Source organism: Oryx dammah, unplaced genomic scaffold, assembly GCF_014754425.2.
Source record: "Oryx dammah isolate SB20612 unplaced genomic scaffold, SCBI_Odam_1.1 HiC_scaffold_29, whole genome shotgun sequence".
Classification (NCBI taxonomy): Eukaryota; Metazoa; Chordata; class Mammalia; order Artiodactyla; family Bovidae; genus Oryx; species Oryx dammah.
Genome location: NW_024070213.1, coordinates 9009377 through 9028116, shown reverse-complemented (window position 1 = coordinate 9028116; position 18740 = coordinate 9009377). Strand labels below are relative to the sequence as shown.

At 49.6% G+C, this 18740-nt stretch overlaps 1 protein-coding gene across 2 annotated transcripts; it reads left to right on the top strand.

Annotated features, from left to right (window-relative positions):
* The first annotated feature begins 3192 nt into the window (after positions 1–3192).
* Positions 3193–18258, top strand: MIEF1 (mitochondrial elongation factor 1). Of its 2 annotated transcripts, XM_040233263.1 has the most exons (6): positions 3193–3350; positions 5797–6153; positions 11414–11564; positions 12899–13076; positions 13275–13537; positions 14054–18258. In XM_040233263.1, exons 3-6 carry the CDS (start codon positions 11421–11423, stop codon positions 14858–14860), a joined length of 1392 nt encoding a protein of 463 aa, XP_040089197.1. In that variant the 5' UTR covers positions 3193–3350; positions 5797–6153; positions 11414–11420; the 3' UTR covers positions 14861–18258. The 2 variants fall into 2 exon arrangements, with proteins under 2 accessions (XP_040089197.1, XP_040089198.1); XM_040233264.1 differs by lacking the exons at positions 3193–3350; positions 5797–6153 and having other exon boundaries at positions 6619–11564.
* Positions 18259–18740: the final 482 nt, after the last annotated feature.

The following is an 18740-nucleotide window of genomic DNA, read 5'->3' as shown; positions in this document are numbered from 1 at the left end:
TGGCATATTGAGTGCAGCACTTTCACAGCATCATCTTTCAGGATTTGAAATAGCTCAACTGGAATTCCATCACCTCCACTAGCTTTGTTCATAGTGATGCTTTCTAAGGCTCACTTGATTTCACATTCCAGGATGTCTGGCTCTGTGTGAGTGATCACACCATCATGATTATCTGGGTCGTGAAGCTCTTTTTCGTACAGTTCTTCTGTGTATTCTTGCCACCTCTTCTTAATATCTTCTGCTTCTGTTAGGTCCAGACAATTTCTGTCCTTTATCGAGCCCATCTTTGCATGAAATGTTCCCTTGGTATCTCTAATTTTCTTGAAGAGCTCTCTAGTCTTTCCCATTCTGTTGTTTTCATGTATTTTCTTGCATTGATCGCTGAGGAAGGCTTTCTTATCTCTTCTTGCTATTCTCTGGAACTCTGTATTCTGATGCTTATATCTTTCCTTTTCTCCTTTGCTTTTTGCTTCTCTTCTTTTCACAGCTATTTGTAAGGCCTCCCCAGACAGCCATTTTACTTTTTTGTATTTCTTTTCCATGGGGATGGTCTTGATCCCTGTCTTCTGTACAATGTCATGAACCTCCATCCATAGTTCATCAGGCACTCTGTCTATCAGATCTAGTCCCTTAAATCTATTTCTCACTTCCACTGTATAATCATAAGGGATTTGATTTAGGTCATACCTGAATGGTCTAGTGGTTTCCCCTACTTTCTTCAATTTCAGTCTGAATTTGGCAATAAGGACTTCATGATCTGAGCCACAGTCAGCTCCCAGTCTTGTTTTTGCTGACTGTATAGAGCTTCTCCATCTTTGGCTGCAAAGAATATAATCAATCTGATTTTGGTGTTGACCATCTGGTGATATCCATGTGTAGAGTCTTCTCTTGTGTTGTTGGAAGAGGGTGTTTGCTATGACCAGTGTGTGCTCTTGGCAAAACTCTATTAGCCTTTGCCCTGCTTCATTCCATACTCCAAGGCTAAATTTGCCTGTTACTCCAGGTGCTTCTTGACTTCCTACTTTTGCATTCCAGTCCCCTATAAAGAAAAGGACATCTTTTTGGGGTGTTAGTTCTAAAAGGTCTTGTAGGTCTTCATAGAATCATTCAACTTCAGCTTCTTCAGTGTTACTGGTTGGGGCATAGGCTTGGGTTACCGTGATATTGAATGGTTTGCCTTGGAAATGAACAGAGGTCATTCTGTTGTTTTTGAGACTGCATCCAAGTACTGCATTTGTTGACCATGATGGCTACTCCATTTCTTCTGAGGGATTCCTGCCCGAAGTAGTAGATATAATGGTCATCTGAGTTAAATTCACCAGTCCAGTCCGTTTTAGTTCACTGATTCCTAGAATGTCAACATTCACTCTTGCCATGTCCTGTTTGACCACTTCTAATTTGCCTTGATTCATGAACCTAACATTCCAGGTTTCTATGCAATATTGCTCTTTACAGCATCGGACCTTGCTTCTATCACCAGTCACATCCACAACTGGGTGTTGCTTTTGCTTTGGCCCCATCCCTTCATTCTTTCTGGAGTTATTTCTCCACTGATCTCCAGTAGCATATTGGACACCTACAGACCTGGGGAGTTCCTCTTTCAGTATCCTATCATTTTGCCTTTTCATACTGTTCATGGGGTTCTCAAGGCAAGAATACTGAAGTGGTTTGCCATTCCCTTCTCCAGTGGACCACATTCTGTCAGACCTCTCCACCATGACCCATCCGTCTTGGGTGGCCCCACACAGCATGTCTAGTTTCATTGAGTTAAACAAGGCTGTGGTCCATGTGATCAGATTGGCTAGTTTCCTGTGATTATGGTTTCAGTGTGTCTGCCCTCTGATGCCCTCTCACAACACCTACCATCTTACTTGGGTTTCTCTTACCTTGGACGTGGGGTATCTCTTCACAGCTGCTCCAGCAAAGCACAGCTGCAGCTCCTTACCTTGGATGAGGTTGCCCCTCATGACCTTGAACGTGGAGTAGCTCCTCTAGGCCCTCTTGTGCCCGCGCAGCCGCCGCTCCTTGGACATGGCCTTGCTCCTCTTGACCGCCGCCCCTGACCTTGGACGTGGGTTAGCTTGTCTCGGCCGGTGCCCCTGACCTTGGACACCTTCCTGCTAGATGCCTTTTAATCCTCACAAAGGCTGAGAGGGGCTGAGAGGGGTAAGGAAAGTTGCCAGAGGGCAGGCTGCTCTCTTTAAAGTAGAGCTGAATTTGGAGCAGGCTGGGCCTGATTCCAAAGCCTGCCTCTTCCCCTCCCCTTCTGAAATGCTGAGCTGGGAAAAGGGGGGAAAGGGCTGACAGATTCCATAAGGACATGGCTCCTGCCCTCAAATCTGATGAGAGACAAAAAGTAATGGAGAAATTAAAAAGCAGTGCTTAGCAAATAACAGGAGCCAGTAAACATGTTTGTGGACTTCCCTGGAGGTCCAGCGGCTAAGACTCTGCACTCCCAATGCAGGGGGCCCAGGTTCCATTCCCGGTCAGGGAATTAGATCCTACAAGTCACAACTAAGAATTTGCATGCAGCAACAAATATCCTGAGCGCCCCAACTAAGACCCGGATTAGCACCCCCCCCCCAAAAAAAAAAAAACCCCAAACAACACATTTCCTTGAAGGAGTGAAGCCCTAACTGGGATGTGCAAACAGTTCTGTGGGACTCAAAGGAGACACCTAGGTGTGTTGGATAGGGGCGCAGAATGAGCTGGAGACTTCTAGAGGGGATGTTTGAGGAGGACCTTCGACGGTAGGTCTTTAACAGTCGAGCGGTAACAGCACGGAAGGATAAAAAGTGAACAATCTGAAAGAGCTTTAAAAGCCACGATAGGGAACATCGTTAGTGCTAAACCTCCCCAGGGACCCTCCAGGGCGCCAGCCCGAGATCAGCAAACAGTGCTGGGGCCTGACAGGTTATAGGGCTGACAGCAGGTTGGGGGACCAGCCCGCACAGCGGCTGATCCAGCCCATACAACGCTTTCCCCCCTCTCTCCCACCGGACCACTTGTCCACGGCCCTCTGGGGCCCTCTGGGCGGGGTCCAAACGGCCTGGCCCGGCCCATCCTTGGGTGACGTCACGTATGGAGGCGGGACTCAGGACTGTGGGGCGGGGCCCCGAGAGGGGGCGGGGCCCGATGCGACTCCTGGCCCCACCCAGAGAGAGGCCTAGGCAGGGGAGACCGGAAGTCCTCCAGCCATCGTCGGCCTCCCGGCTCCCTTCGGTTCCTCCTCTGAGGTCCGGGCGCAAGGTCGTGGCCCGGAAGTAAAGGGGCCATGTTAGTGGGTGACCCTAGGAGAGGTACCGGGCGAGAGGCGAATCTCGAGTAGAGGGAGTGCGCGCGGTCCTCAGGTGAGCGCGGGGAGGAGTGAAGGCCGGGATTGGGGGTTCGCCACGCCTTCTTTCAGGGTCGCTGTTTGAGTCCCTAGCCCGGCCGGGGCCCACACTATCGGCCTGACCACCGGGGGTCTCTCCCCGGCCTGGCCTGGGTTTTCCCCCAGAGGCCGCTCCGGGGCCTCGCCCCAACCTACGGAGCTCTCCCGATGCCCCAGAGCCGGCCTGCCCCAGCCTCAGGGTCTCTCCACCCAGGTTCGGTGCGATCCCCCCAGGTAGGAGGAGGACCTGGGGACCCTCCAGGGCCCACCCATCCATTCGCCGGTCGACCTTGTAACAGCTCTTGCATGCCAGTCGCCTCCTACTTCGTAAAACACTTTTCTGTTGATTTCTGGATTCATCTGTCCCACTCAGGGAGACTTGGCGCCGAGGGGCGCTCTTCTGCAGTTGAGGGTAAAGGGACGAGGACGGTGGCTTGCTCACGCTCGCGCAGCAGGCTCGCAAGGCTGGAGGCTGACGGTAGCTGACTTTGGGCCCAAAGTCCAGACCTTTTTACCAGTCATATACCTCTCCCATTCAGTCTCATTTATTTATTTCAGAAAGAGGGGTGATCATTTTTTCCACACAGGGACATTGTGAGCGTCCTTTGTTAAGTTTATTTTTTGAGCTCTCAGTGTGTGCCAGGTGCTGAACTGGGAAAGTTTGTACAGCACCTTAGAAGTGCTGTATGCACGGTAAGATCCCAGCAAACGGTAGTTTTCATTCCACAGGCAGGCAGAGTCGGGGTCGGAAGTGCACCCCCGTTTACAGCCTTGCTTGTTGGTGAGTTACTTCTCTCTGGGAGCATCAGTTTCCTCCACTTAAAATGGAGATACTGGTGACACTAGAATTGTTGATGGAATGAGATGTCACGTGGGACCTGCTTGGCCAGTGCGTGCTATAATAGTAAACAATCAATAAACATTAACCATTGTTGTTATGAACCCTGTCCACTTCATATGTTCCTCAGTTTAAATGTGATAATGGATGACAAAGCACTTTACAAATGGTAACACTCCTTGGTTCTGTAGGGGTTTATTGTTACTGAAGGTAGATGATGGTGGTTTATGTGTAACTAAATCTGATACTTATTGAGCACTTACAAACACACAAGGGGAGGTAGCATTAATCATAGCTGCCACAATATGGCTTGGCATATGCTGAGTGCTATTCTAACCACTTTTAATCCTCATACTAACCATATGGAAAATACAGTTTTAATCCTCATTTTACAAATGAGGAACTAAGGTAAGCCCAGAGAGGTTAAGAAACTTGCCCAAGGTAATCAGCTTACTAAGTGTTGGTGCTAGGATTCAAGTATGACTGAGGCCCCTTGTGGTGAAGTTATATTACGTGTGCTTCTTCCCTGGTGGCTCAGATGGTAAAGAATCTGCCTGCAGTGCAGGAGACCGGGGTTCAACCCCTGGGTCGGGAAGATCCGCTGGAGGAAGAAATGGCAACCCAGTGCAGTTGCCTAGAGAAGCTAGGCTCCAGAGGAACCTGGTGGGCTACAGTCCCTGGGGTCACAAAGAGATGGACATGACTGAGCAACTAATATTTTCACTTTCTTTCACTTTACATGCGATATCTCAGGCAAGTTTCAAAATAATCCTATGGGGTAAGTACTATTAGCATAAAAGTACATAGCAGTATATAAATGTAGATAGCATTATTTCTATTTTACAAGCGAGGAAACTGATGCTCAAAGAGGTTACGTACTTTGCCCAAAATCATATGGCACGTAAGTGGCAGAGCCACAATTCAAGCGCAGGTAGTCCAGCTTCCAGTCCCTGACCTTTCAGCGTAACTGGTAGTTTCCCAGGAGCAGGAGTCTGTAGGCTGGGATCTAGTCCCGGCCCTGCCACTAAGTCACAGTGTGACCTTGAGGGGGTCTCTGAGACCTGGATTAAGAACTATAGAATTACTGGTGAATTAGACGGTAAAGAATGCCTGCAACAAGAGAGCCCTGGGTTCAATCCCTGGGTCAAGAAGATCCCCTGGAGAAGGGAATGGCTACCCACTCCAGCATTCTTGCCTGGAGAACCCCATGGACAGAGGAGCCTGGCAGGCTACAGTCCATGGGTTTGCAGAATCAGACATGACTGAGCAACTAACACTTTCACATTTCACTTTCATAGGTCCTTCTGGGCTTTCCCGGTGACTCAGCAGTAAAGAATCCACCTGTCAATGCAGGAAATGTGGGTTTGATCCCTGGGTGGGGAAGATCCCCTTGGAGAAGGAAATGGCAACCCACTGCAGTATTCTTGCCTGGAGAATCCCATGGACTGGGATTCCCTGGCGGGCTGCAGTCCAAAGGGTCACAAAGAGTCGAACACAACTGAGCAATTGAACGAGAACAACAGTGTAGTTCCCTTCTATCATTAATTCTGATTCTAGGCTTCTCTTTCTTCCCTCCTGTGTATAGCTTGACGCCCAGCCCCTGTCAGTCCCCCATGGCCTCATGGAGTCGAGAGGCGGTGCTGAGTCTCTACCGGGCTCTGCTTCGCCAAGGCCGCCAGCTTCGCTACACTGATCGAGACTTCTACCTTGCCTCTATCCGCCGTGAGTTCCGGAAAAACCAGAAACTGGAGGATCCCGAGGCCCGGGAGAAGCAGCTGGAAAAGGGCCTGGTCTTCCTCCACAGCAAGCTAGGAGGGATCATTTAGGGTCCTCTCCTTTCCCCTCCCATCCTAATTCCAAGGGAAAGAGGACACAGGTGCCTTCCAGAGACACACCTGCCTCTCTCCCACCTCCACCTCACAGATGCATTAAGAAGCCTCAGGTAGGTAGGCCTGTGTTCTTCTAGGTTTCATTTATGATACAGGGGACCAGGAAAGGGAAAATCTTTCTTTTTAGTGGCCAAAGTTCTTTAGGCATACTGAAGGAAATATCAACATAAATAACAGAATGTTCCCTTATAAAATGCTCCCAGTTAAAAAGGCCCTTAGTTTCAAGTCCTACTAGGAGATCATTTTTCTTCATAGAACATTTAATGTATGAAAATGCTAGAAAAGTTACTGGTTAAAACTTAGATCTTGTTCCATCTGGCTCATTCTTCAGTGGATTCAGTTCTCTTGAGGCTTAGATCATGTTCCTCCAAACATAACTAGGTGGTTTAGTCACTAAATCCAGTCCTACTCTTCGTGACCCCATGGACTGTAGCCCACCAGGCTCCTCTGTTCATAGAATTCTCCAGGCAAGAATACTGGAGTGGGTTGCCATTTCTTTTTCTGGGGATTTTCCCAACCTGGGGATTGAACCTAGGTCTCCCGAACTGCAGGCAGATTCTTTACCAACTAAGCCACTGGGAAGCTGTAAATATAACTATATGTTTCCAAAGTCTCTAAAGCAAGCATAGTGTCCAGCCCTCAGAGGACTGCCTTCGTGCCACTGCTGCTAACAACTGTGGGATTTAGGGCAAATCACTCAATCTGTCTAGGCCTCCATTTCCTCTTTTGTAGATGAACTAGCATCCCACTCCAGTACTCTTGCCTGGAAAATTCCATGGATAGAGGAGCTTGGCAGGCTACAGTGGGGTCGCAAAGAGGACACGACTGAGCACCGCCACTGAAATAGTACCCACCTCTTCAGCTTATTGCAGGAGTTAATGAGAAAATGCACAGAGTGCTTCAGTGGTTCTTGGCCAGTGGTATGTGAGCTCTGTTTCCTGTCATGCCAGTGTGACCAGCAAGTTCCTCTGTAACCTGATGACTGTACTTAATTCAGCAACTTTCCCAGAGGGCCTGCCCTGACATCATGGTAGGCGCTGAGGTGGGGATGAACGATGTGGCGATCCGCAGGAGGTAGCTCTGGACTAGAGGTGGGTCAAGAGCTTATAGACGGGGAAGGGGCCAAAACTACCTGGAGAGCGGGGTGGGGGGTGAGGAATCACAGGTAGCTGTAGAAAAGAGGACATTGGAGGTCTGCCTCAAACAAAAAGTAGCAGCTCATCGGGTAGATGGGCAAGAATGAGCAAGTGAGGAGGTGAAAACCACATTTTGTAGTCTGGAAACTTGAGTCTGGAGTAGCTCGAATTTCGTACCTGTAAGGCAGGTGACTGGAGTTTAGACTGAGCCAGGTCTGGAAGGACATCAGATCTCCTGTTGAGGAAGTCGTGATATCTGATGGAGGGTGGTGGGCACCACAGCTTTGTCAGCTGGGGAGTGGTGTGGATGAGGGGCCAGGGCAGTGGTGGCATGCAGAGTAAATCGGTGAGAGGCCCCAGAGGGGGTGAATCTGAGCAGATGAGTGGAGGGACTGAGGCAGTGGGGTGGCTGCATGTAGGTGCAATGTGGGCAGCAGGGGACTTTACCAAGTGGGGGCTGGTGCAGCAGGAGGAGAGAGAATGAAGGATGACTTTGAGGTGGAAGGCATGCCAGATCGGTGGAGGGTACTGTTTTCAACAGAGAGGGAAGGCAAGGAGGAGCCTTGTGTAATGGTTTTGTGTTGATTGGCAGACCTGCCTTTGGGAGTAAAGGGGAGGTAGGAAGTGATGCCCACGAGGGCCTGCCTGCGTAGCGAAACTGGAAGTGAGTACTGAAGACTTTGTGTTCAGAGTCTATTTTGAGCGTGAGTTGGGTTACAGGTTGCTGCTACTACCTCCTCCAAAAACCAAAAAAAAAAAAAAGCCACAGAATTAGTAGCTCACTGGTGGAACAGATTCGTCAAGTCCCGTCTGTCAAGCACTACTGGCCCTGGGGGCAGTGAATGAGCCAGAATGCCTCTGGGGCATATGGTCTAGTGGTGCGTGGAGAGCAGATGGGTACAAGGCGGGGCTGCAGGCTGTTTGGGACCCCTGTGACCTGCACCCCAGCACCGTGAGCTCTAGGTTCAACTCGCGACTGCACAACTTACTTGCGTGGTGACTTTGGGCCAGTTACCTGACCTCTGCCTCAGTTTCTTCATCTGACAGTGGGAGCTAACAATGTGACTGACCTCATGGGATTGTTGTGAAGAGTAAGAGAGCAAAGAGGGGGAAAATGCCCAGCACAGGGTACATGCTCAACGTGTGTTAGTTCTTATCACGCATGCTTAAGCCAGGTCATGTTTAGTTCGAATCATATGACCTTTTCAAGTAAAAGAAGTTGGAATGTTCAGAGTTCTGTGTCGTCATCCTAGGAAGCCACAGTGCGACTGTTACTCACCACCGCCACTGCCAGTACATGGGGTGGTGAGTATGTCTGTTCCCATTCTTGTGTCTGAGGAGACAGGTTAAACACCTCGTCTGAAATGTTAGCAGAGCTCACATTCTGCATCCTCAGCCCTGCCCACCGGGACAGTGGTTCCTCCTCTTTTTAAAAATACTTTTTAACTAGTTGTATGTGTACAGTTCAGTGGTGTTAAGAATATTCATCTTGTGATGTAACAGATTTCCAGAGCTTTTTCATCATGTAAAACTGAAACTAAACCACAGGGCTCCTTCCTAATTGCACAAGGACCCAGGCTCCTTCCCCCTTGTTAGGCAGAGCTCGTACCCCTCAGTGGTGGATAAGCAGTTTCAACTGGAACAGGTTGAGTTCAGTTTTAGAATAGAAACTCTGATCTCCCTGGGGGAGCTTGTGGGTGTTCTCTCCTCTTGCTGGTTGCTAGGTCGTCAGCACCACCTGGTCCTGGGATGGGACAGGGAATATACTGCACTGGTGTAGAAAAGCCTTTTCCCAAGTCTGCTCAACATAATAGTTTTGGTCTCAAGCCCAGGATGGCATCAGTGTTGGTTTCAGAGACCGGTCCTGGCTCCATCTCAGGTGAAATGGACCTCACAGGACAGTCTGGATTCAGAGTGCCTTCTGAAACGTGACCTTTGTCCTGTGGATGGAAACTGTAAAAGACTTAATGATAGCCCATGTTTGTAGAGCCCTTTAACAGCTGATACAATGTTCATGTGCAGTATTTTAGTAGCTGTGTTGGCCTCACTACAACCCTGTGATTTAGGCCGTGCAGGCGTCATTATCCCCTTTACATAGCTGAGGGGCTGAGTAACTCATTTGAGCTCACCCAGCTAATTAGTCAGGGCTCAATGGCAAGTCCTCAAGATTTCTGACTAAAATTCAGCCTCTTCTGTCGTGCCACCTCACTGCCTCATTCTCACCAGCCATCAGAGGGTCAAAGACTAAATGGCCCAGAGAGGCTCCTTCCAGCTTCCACGCAGAGGGGAGCTGGGCCCTTCTTGCTCTGCTGTATCACATGCAAGGATCATTTAGGAGATGGTTCTCCCTATTGTAAATACATCCCTAAAGAGCCTTTTGTTTTAAAAGAAATGAAACAGTGGTTGGAATAGAAAATGGCAACCCGCTCCGTTATTCTTGCCAAGAGAATTCCATGGACAGAGGAGCCTGGCAGGCTACAGTCCATGGGGTCGCAGAGTCAGACTCTAAGCACACACACAAAACAGTGGTCGTCATCATGTGTGGGGAACTGTACCTGTCAACTTTGTCCTGATTGTATTAGTTTGCCTCGGGGACATTTATGTCCCATCTCTGTCTCAGTGGCTGCTGGAGGGATGATGATGGCTAGAGTTCCTGCCTGACCCCACCTGCAAATACAGAGTTTCCCTCTTCTCAGCCTTGCTTGCTCTGAGCATTTGAAGTGGAAGTATATTTAATTTGGCCAAGTCTCTCATTCTGTCCCTGAACCTGAAGCGTCTACTAACTGCAGAAGGTGGAGAAGAGAACAGAAAAGTGCCAAGGTGGTGAATTCTAGTTAGAGAAAAAGTAATGCTTGACTGCAACTCCTGCTGAAATAAGTACAGTCAGAAATATTCCTTTCTTGTTGATGAGGGAGGCGCGAAGCATGCGGTGTGAGATGAGTAGCACTCAGTTGTAAGGATATCGAAAAACTACTTCACACTGGAAGGCGCACCAGTGATCTTGTCTCTCTGTCCTCCCATTCTGGATAACGGGTGGATGGCACACAACTGTTTATAGGTAGTTCCTGGGGATACAGGACACGGGAGGAAGAGGAGAGAAGCAGTGTGAAGTGCTGAGCTCTGATCCGAGCCACTTTCTCATCCCTCGTCTGGGTTGGGCCCAGGGTTTTAAGTCCATGGGAAATGGGTTTTTTGGGGGATGAGGGGAACTTCAGTCAGGATGACCCTGTTGTTGCCAGGAACAGAGGTGAGCTCACCATGTGGGAACACTGCATCGTGCCTGTGAACTCCACTCGGGCGGCCACATTTTCAGTTCGTTTTCAGGTGCATGTGAGCGGGTGGATTTTCTTGTTCTCCAGTTAGCAGCTCAGTCTCCAGCGCCCGTCGTGTTTAGTCAGCCTCTGCCCCAGTGCCAGGCTCACCTGAGCTTCTCGTGGCCCCCTGCACACGCTCCCCGAGAAGCAGCATCTGTCAAGCAGGACTGTCCGCAGAGAGTCCTTTTCTTCTTTGGCCCTTCCTCACACGTGGACTTGTAGTTACGTCTCCGTGTGCCAGGGTATTCAGTCTGTGTCGTCGTCGTTACCGTTATTCGCAGAAAGTTTGCAGAATAGGAACAGTTTGATCTGGGCAAGGGTAGACATGATAGAGGGGGAAAGCATGCCGGGAGTTGCGAGTTGTGCACGTGGCTCCGTCGTTCCTTTTCTCTGAGAACTCTGACAGGCCACCTCCCTGTGTGTGAGGTGATGTGATGGGACTAGATGGGCCGCCTCTAATTAAGTTAGACCTTCTCTGCTCTGACTTTGCACAAGCAGTGGCCAAAGGATCAAAGCACTATCTGCACTATAGTGTTGGGAAAGGGTCTGGAGGATTGGGTTTTGTGGTGGGGTCTTCACTGTAATACAAGAAAGGGTTGACCATGAGCTTAGTGCTCTCTGTAATCTCAGTAGACGGGTGGGGTGGTTTTCCCATGACTAGCATGGCCATTTCCTCCGCCTGCATCCAGGTACATCGAGGACACGCTACCTCCCTCCTGGCCCTCGAGCGTGGAGCACTAGAGTCAGGGGGATTTGGTTTGCTGGAACTCGAGTACCCTTGACTGGCCCGAAGCAGGAGGGAGGAGGAGGTCTGGTTCTCAGGGTTGCAGGTGGTGACAGCTGTGTTCTGCCTTCGTCCTCAGGTGCGCGATGGCAGGCTCTGGTGAGCGCAAAAGTAAGAAAGACGACAATGGCATCGGGACGGCCATCGATTTTGTGCTCTCCAACGCTCGGCTGGTGCTGGGGGTGGGAGGAGCAGCCATGCTGGGCATCGCTACGTTGGCGGTTAAGCGGGTAAGTGCACTCAGGCCAGGCCAGGCATTGGAGAGGTGGTGAGGGTGCCAAGTGGAGCTGACCTAGAATAAGACTGTGATCCTGCTAATGGGAAGGTAACATGGCAATTTGACATTATTAGACAAGACCTTAAGAGAATTAAGTAAATGTGCTTCTAGGATCCTGTTATAAAGAAACTGTTGGAAATACAAAGAAATTAGTTTATCCCAGGGTTAAATTGCAAATAACCAAAATAGCTTTTTGTGACCACCTTCCTTAAAACAGCAGCACCCTCACCACACATATATTTCCTATTTCCCTTTCCTGCTTTACTCTTAATTAACACCTGTATCTGCCTGCTTTAGCTTGTTGATTATGTATTGCCTGAATCCCTGTACTGGACTGCAGACTCCATGAAGGCAGGAATTGGGTTGGGAAACTGATTTATTTTGTACACCTAGAACAGTGCCTGGCACAGAGTAGCCATTCAGTGATGTGTTTGTTAAATAAATGGATCGGTGTTTGACATTATGGTGCATTGATAAGGTACAGCGTTGTATCATCAGAAATTGTACCATATTGTTCAGCCCTGATTCATTCTTAGTGATATGAGGAGTGATAAAAATGACAAGTAAAACATCAGTTTTTTAAGGTATATATAGTGGAAGATGCTAATTATATAAATACCTATTTCCAGAGAGAAATATACCCAATATCAATAGTTACCTTCTGGTGTGACTTCCCTGGTGGCTCAGGCAGTAAAGAGTCCACCTGCAGTGCAGGAGACCTGGGTTCCATCCCTGGGTTGGGAAGATCCTCTGCAGGAGGAAATGGCAACCCACTCCAGTATTCTTGCCTAGAGACTCCCTTGGACAGAGAAGCCTGGCGGGCTACAGTCCATGGGGTCACAAAGAGGTGGACACAACTGAGCGACTGAGCACACAGCACGGCACTTAGTCCTTCAGACCCTGTCATGTCCTGAAATGGGTACTGAGCCTCGGAAGCAGGCTGGTGCCTGTGGCCCTGTGGACAAGCCCCGTAGGGGCACAGGTCTGACCCCCATTGCGGAAGCCCTGGGGCCTGGGTAGAGGGGGTGTCCCCGAGTCACCCAGCAGGCTCTTATGAATAGAACTAGCAGAAATTCTGAGGTTTTTTCCTGGGTTGTGACATTATGGATAAATGTGTTTCTTACTTATTTATAAGATTTAGTATTTCCTGAGATTTTCTGTGTGGAGCAAAGCATTCCATAATCTAGAATAAAATGACGTTATTGAAAAGTAGTGGAACTCATTATGGCAGAACTGGTGGGAAGCAGGAAAGAAGGTCCACACGCTGGGTCCTCTCTGCTCTTTCAGATGTATGACAGGGCGATCAGCGCCCCCACCAGCCCCACCCGCCTGAGCCATTCAGGGAAAAGGAGCTGGGAAGAACCAAACTGGATGGGCTCTCCCCGACTGCTCAACAAGGACATGAAGGCAGGCCTGAGCAGGTCCCTGCAGGCCCTTCCCACAGGCTCCTCTGCCTTCGACACAGGTGAGGAAGGCTGTTACCCTCTGGGACTCCTCTCGGGCTCTTGGTGCTACTCTTGCCCTCAATACATTTCTTAAGGACACACGCGCCAGGCACCATGCTGGCCTTTTGTGCTAAGCCCTTCTCCTCTCTGGGGCTGAGGCGGCTGTGGATGAGCAAGCACGGGATGAGCTCACGGGCCTCTCTCTCTTGCCTTGGCAGATACATTCTGCCCGCCCCGGCCCAAGCCATTGGCCAGGAAGGGCCAGGTAGACTTGAAGAAGTCACGACTCCGCATGTCCCTGCAGGAGAAACTTCTCACTTACTACCGGAACCGGGCGGCCATCCCTTCCGGCGAGCAGGCTCGGGCCAAGCAAGCTGCTGTGGACATATGTGCTGAGCTCCGGAGCTTCCTGCGGGCCAAGTTGCCTGACATGCCACTTCGGGACATGTACCTGAGTGGCAGCCTCTATGATGACCTGCAGGTAACCAGGGGGTGCTTACGAAGGGTAGGGTGGTTCTGACCACGATGCTTCTCAATAGTGCCACTGGGGCAGAAGATCAGTGTCCCAGGCTTGCCAACAAAGATTAGTCTTACTGCTTCTGAATTCTGCACATTGTGGTAGCATTTGATCCCTGCCTTTAACTCGTTTTCAGTCATAAAACTTCTAGGAAGCTGTTAGAGGCTTCCTCCCTCCTTATTCTTGTCCCAGTTTCTCCTTCCTGGCTTTCTGTCTTCTGGGATCTTGAAGGCATGGAGGATGTTATGTGTACTGGGTCCAGAGACAGTGGGGTGTGGGGAGCCACCACAGGCTCTAATGTCTAACAGACCTGGCTTTAAGTCCTCACTCTGAATTGATGTGGTCATGTGCAAGAATTTTTAGATTCTTTTTTTGCTGGGGGGCGGTGCAGGATACAAGATGGTGGGACCTGTGTTTGGGGAAACTTGTCTCTTGAGGAGATGAAGGTCCCTCAAACCCTTTTTAATTTTGCTACAACAGGTGGTGACAGCCGACCACATCCAACTCATTGTGCCCCTCGTGTTGGAGCCAAACCTGTGGTCGTGTATCCCCGGGGAGGACACCATCATGAACATCCCTGGCTTCTTTCTAGTTCGCCGGGAAAATCCAGAGTATTTTCCTCGCGGTAGCAGTTACTGGGACCGCTGTGTAGTAGGGGGCTACCTTTCTCCAAAGACGGTGGCAGACACGTTTGAGAAGGTAGTAGCTGGCTCCATCAACTGGCCGGCCATTGGGTCCCTCTTGGACTATGTGATTCGACCAGCCCCACCCCCAGAGGCCCTGACTCTGGAAGTGCAGTATGAGCGCGACAAGCACCTCCTCATTGACTTCCTGCCATCAGTGACCCTTGGTGACACTGTCTTGGTGGCCAAACCACACCGGCTAGCCCAGTATGACAACCTGTGGCGGCTGAGCCTGCGTCCTGCTGAGACGGCGCGCCTGCGGGCCCTGGACCAGGCTGACTCGGGCTGCCGCTCCCTGTGCCTCAAGATCCTCAAGGCCATATGCAAGTCCACTCCAGCTCTGGGCCGCCTCACTGCCAGCCAGCTCACCAACGTCATCCTCCACTTGGCCCAGGAGGAGGCTGACTGGTCCCCGGACGTGCTGGCCGACCGCTTCCTGCAGGCCTTGAGGGGGCTCATCAGCCACTTAGAGGCCGGCGTTCTGCCCAGTGTCCTGAATCCCAAGGTGAACTTACTTGCAGAGCTCACCCCCGAGGAAATAGACGAATTGGGATACACTCTCTATTGCTCGTTATCCGAGCCGGAGGTGCTGCTGCAGACGTAGGGCAGGTGAAGGCCAAAGCAGGTGTCGGGTGCTCAGGCCCCTGATTCTCCGTTAGAAACACTTGGCTACATAGTTGGTGCCTCACAGGGTCCCTAGGTGCCTCCTGTCTTGCTGGTCATCCTCCTGGTCACTTCATGCTGATTCGAATGACGTTTCTGTCTCCTCTTTTCTCACCCTCCCTTTTGACTTTTGTTATCAAACACTGTGCTCCCTACTCTTCCCCTCCCCCATGCTCCAGGCTAGTTTTCCTTGAATGAATTGAGAAGGTGGAGCCCCGGCCTGAGCTGTGGCGACCACTGGGTCTTTTGCATCTAGGTCTGTTGTGTCGGCTGAGCCGCCTGCTCCTCTTCTGCGTCTGCTCTGTCTTTCCTGCCTGTTCACATCTTCTTTGTTGCTCTTTTTTCCTGGAGCGCATCTGCCTAATTAAGATGTAGCCTTGCAGTTGACTGTCACTGAAGTTAGGATTGCATGTTTCAAACTCAACTCTGCAGGGAGTGCTCAGACAGTATTTAGGATTTCCGGGAATAAAGCTGGTAAAAAAGCTGGTCTTTGACCCAAGTTCCTGGAAAAAAGAAGCCCACCCCCACCTCTTGACCAATTCATATCCAGAAGGACCGAGGTCTCCTGGGCACACTGTTGGCTGCCGCACAGGGGAGTGAGGGCTCACGATAAACTGGATGCAGAGTTATCCCGAGACTGTTTCTCCGTGGCCATCAGTGAGCGTGCAGGTGGGCGAACCTGGAGGTGGCAGTGGGGTCTGTGTGCCTGATGTCTGTGCCTCACCTGGGGCTGCTCACATCCGGCGCCGCTGGGTGCAGGTGTCAGACTGGACGGAAGGGCTGCTGTTGGCCCCTCCCTGGCGTATTGCCAATGAGGACAAGGCCTTCAAGGATACAGTCTTAGTGCTCGAGGTTGACAGGCAGCTGAATATCAATGACCACATTCCTCCCTGTCAGGCCTGCCTTTCTCGGATATTGCCTTAGTGCAAGAACGGGTCCAAAAGCCAGCCCTTCGATCCCCAGCATGTGCCATAGGAACGTGAGGGAGTGTTTGCTGAACTCTGCAGGCATCACCAGAGGCCAGAGGGCAGGCAGACATGCACAGACCTCCTCCCTCCATCCCATCTCTCACCCAGCACCCGGGGAGATCGGTGCTACCCAGGAACAGCACATGGCTAGAACACATTAGAGGGAGGTGGGTACTTCCCACATTCCTTCTTGTTTCCTGCTGCTAAAATTGCACTGTTTATTGCAATGTAAAAAGTATCCTGAGAGTGGGGAGGAATATTTAATATACAGTGTCAGTGCATCTTGTTTTGTGTGGTTTTTTTCCTGTTTGTGGCAGGAGGCTGATGATAATTCTATTTCTGATCTGCCCATCCAGTATTTTGTTTCTCCCATCAAATCTTATTTTTATTCTTACTACCTCTTCATCAGTGAGATTATGGTGAAGCTCTCCGCAGCTGTCTCATTCCTTTCCAATGACAGCGACATGAAATGACTTTAAATAGCATTGAAACCTTAGCGTCCCTTTGAATTTAAGGTAGAGACTCCTGTCCCCTTTTTTGTCATGGTTTAGTGGGTTGAGCAGTAGGGTTAACATTGGCTATATTTAGGGAGTCTTCCTGTCTCTTCTCTTACATACATGCAAAGGCTCCCTGAAATGGTTCAGTTGTTCCCTTTGTATGAAGACATTGAGAGAGAATGAAAAACACAACAGCCCAGAACCGTGAGAGAGGTTCTCCATCTTGGCTGTTCATCAGAGTCAAACTCAGAGTTTAAAATGCTCTGTACGCCTGAGTACCATCCAGGGTGACTGGTGTAGAGGGTGTGGGGTGGAGCTGAGCACTGATGCACCCATCTGCTGTCTTTAGAAGAAAAGGATAGGGCTATGAGTGTTTGAGAAGCATTCCTTCTTGTTTTTCTTCATTCAGAGAAAAGATCTGGTTTTCCCCATGTGAATATTAGAAAACCTGGAATTTTCCTAAGCAGGTGTCTCTGACCAAATTCTATTTAAGACATTGGATGGAGACTCAAAAAACAAAAGACTTTAAAGACCAGATCCCAAATCATCTAAGCCAAGTGTAATTGTGATTTGAGTTTATCTCTGAGCACCTTTCTACAGGCAGCTCTGTCTCTTACCTGTTTCACAAAACCAAAACGCCTAACTCTGCCATTTTGCAAACAAGAATATCTTAGTGGTCCTCAGAACTAGAAGCAGTGGGCATTCTTGACTCTAGTCCTGGTGGGCTTGCTGACTGAGATGGGGAAAGTCCCATCATCACATGTGGATGAAGTCAGCGCTTTGAGATTCTTGGATGAAGGAGGGGACCCCCCCACACACACACTTTTTTTTTTTTTTAGCTTTGGGGAAAGAGGTAGGGCCTTTTCCCACCTTTCTACTCTGTAACTTTCACCTTTGCCTGAAGTAACAGCATCTGCTTCTACTCCATCTGGAAATTTTTTTGCACCATCTAGGTTAGCAAACCACATAGTTAGCTTAATGCTTGAAAAAAGACTCATCATCTCGAAAACCCAATCAATTCCAAAGTGTATTTTGGTTTTCCTTGTTGCCCCTTCCTAAAACATGAGTTCAATACAAAGTACTTTATACTCTTGGTTGTGACTTTTTTTTCCCAAATAAAAAAATAACTGAAGCTCATGTTTGGAAAAATTGTGTTGTGAGACCTATAATCTTTCCTCCTGGGCTCAGCCCCTGTGGTCCTCCTCTTCATATTCTTGATTGGCTGGTTTTCCTCCCTGGTACTTCACTCAAGTTGAGAACGCAGATGGTTTTGATGAGGAATCAGCTTTGGGATCAAGAGCCCTGGAGAGGGTTGGGGGTGGAGTTGTGTGAGCAGGGATCCCTGCCATGTGTTCAGAGGCTCTGCTGTGGCACATCTTTGAGACTATGACCCTGGCCGAGAACTGCTCTCACAGGACGTGTTAGAATCCTGACCTTTGAGCCGAAGCTTAAAGCCAAAGAGAATGGTAAGAGGACTTAGGACTAGAGCTGTGAGGCGGTAGCCCTTGTAGGTACACTTAGCTGATTCTAAGGGGCTGAAATACCAGAGGTGTGTGTTCTGGGGCTGCGTACAGCGTGTTGCTTACCTTTTCGTTACAGTCACCTCGTGGTCTCTATTCTTCACCCCTGAGGCCAGGCCCACAACCTGATATCCAGTCATTTGCCTGCACTTCAATAAGAGGTTACTATGTCTGGCGGATAGGTTTGGAATTCAGCACCAGTCTTCTGTCCTGTCTGGGCTAGGTCCAGAGAGAAGCAGTTAGCCCTGAGACCCAGACAACTACTATCCTTTTTCTCCTTGAGGGAGGAAATAAAGCCAGGGAATGTGCTGTCTGTCTACAGCATGGGAAGACGAAAATAAAAAGTTTCCAACAGCTTTGGCTTGTGTGTGTCGTATGAACCATTTTCCTACAGGAGTGGGACTGGTTCTCCATTTGCAGGTAGGAGAAACTTTGAACTGGGTTACCATAATGGAAAGGACGGGACGACCTGCCGCTGGAGTCATTCTCCCACCCCTCTGCAGTGTCAGTCTGGAGCAGGGTTACTTTAATTCTCAGCCATCTATATGGTCATCTGTCAAGCACTACAGTTCCCTCCATACAGCGAATGGAGGACATGTCCCCCAGGGTCCTTGGTGACACCTTTGGAAGACTTGAGTAGTGGCTCAGGGCTTCTTACCGTCTTTGCACAGAAAGACTAGATGCCTTATGTATGTCGAGATATTTGTGATTCCCCAAGGAGAAAGGAGAACTGCATCTAGTATGCTTTGCCTATACTAGTTGCTCAGTTGTTGATTTCATCTCTGTAAATAACAGTCCTCTGAGGAAGCAGGATGATGTAATGGAGATGGGAAAGG

Bases quoted from the DNA above. Each gene is read 5' to 3' on its own strand.
- MIEF1 (XM_040233263.1), top strand. From the start codon at position 11,421: ATGGCAGGCTCTGGTGAGCGCAAAAGTAAGAAAGACGACAATGGCATC. The intron at 11,565-12,898 runs GTAAGTGCACTC...CTGCTCTTTCAG, and splicing joins CTACGTTGGCGGTTAAGCGG to ATGTATGACAGGGCGATCAG. The intron at 13,077-13,274 runs GTGAGGAAGGCT...TTGCCTTGGCAG, and splicing joins CTCCTCTGCCTTCGACACAG to ATACATTCTGCCCGCCCCGG.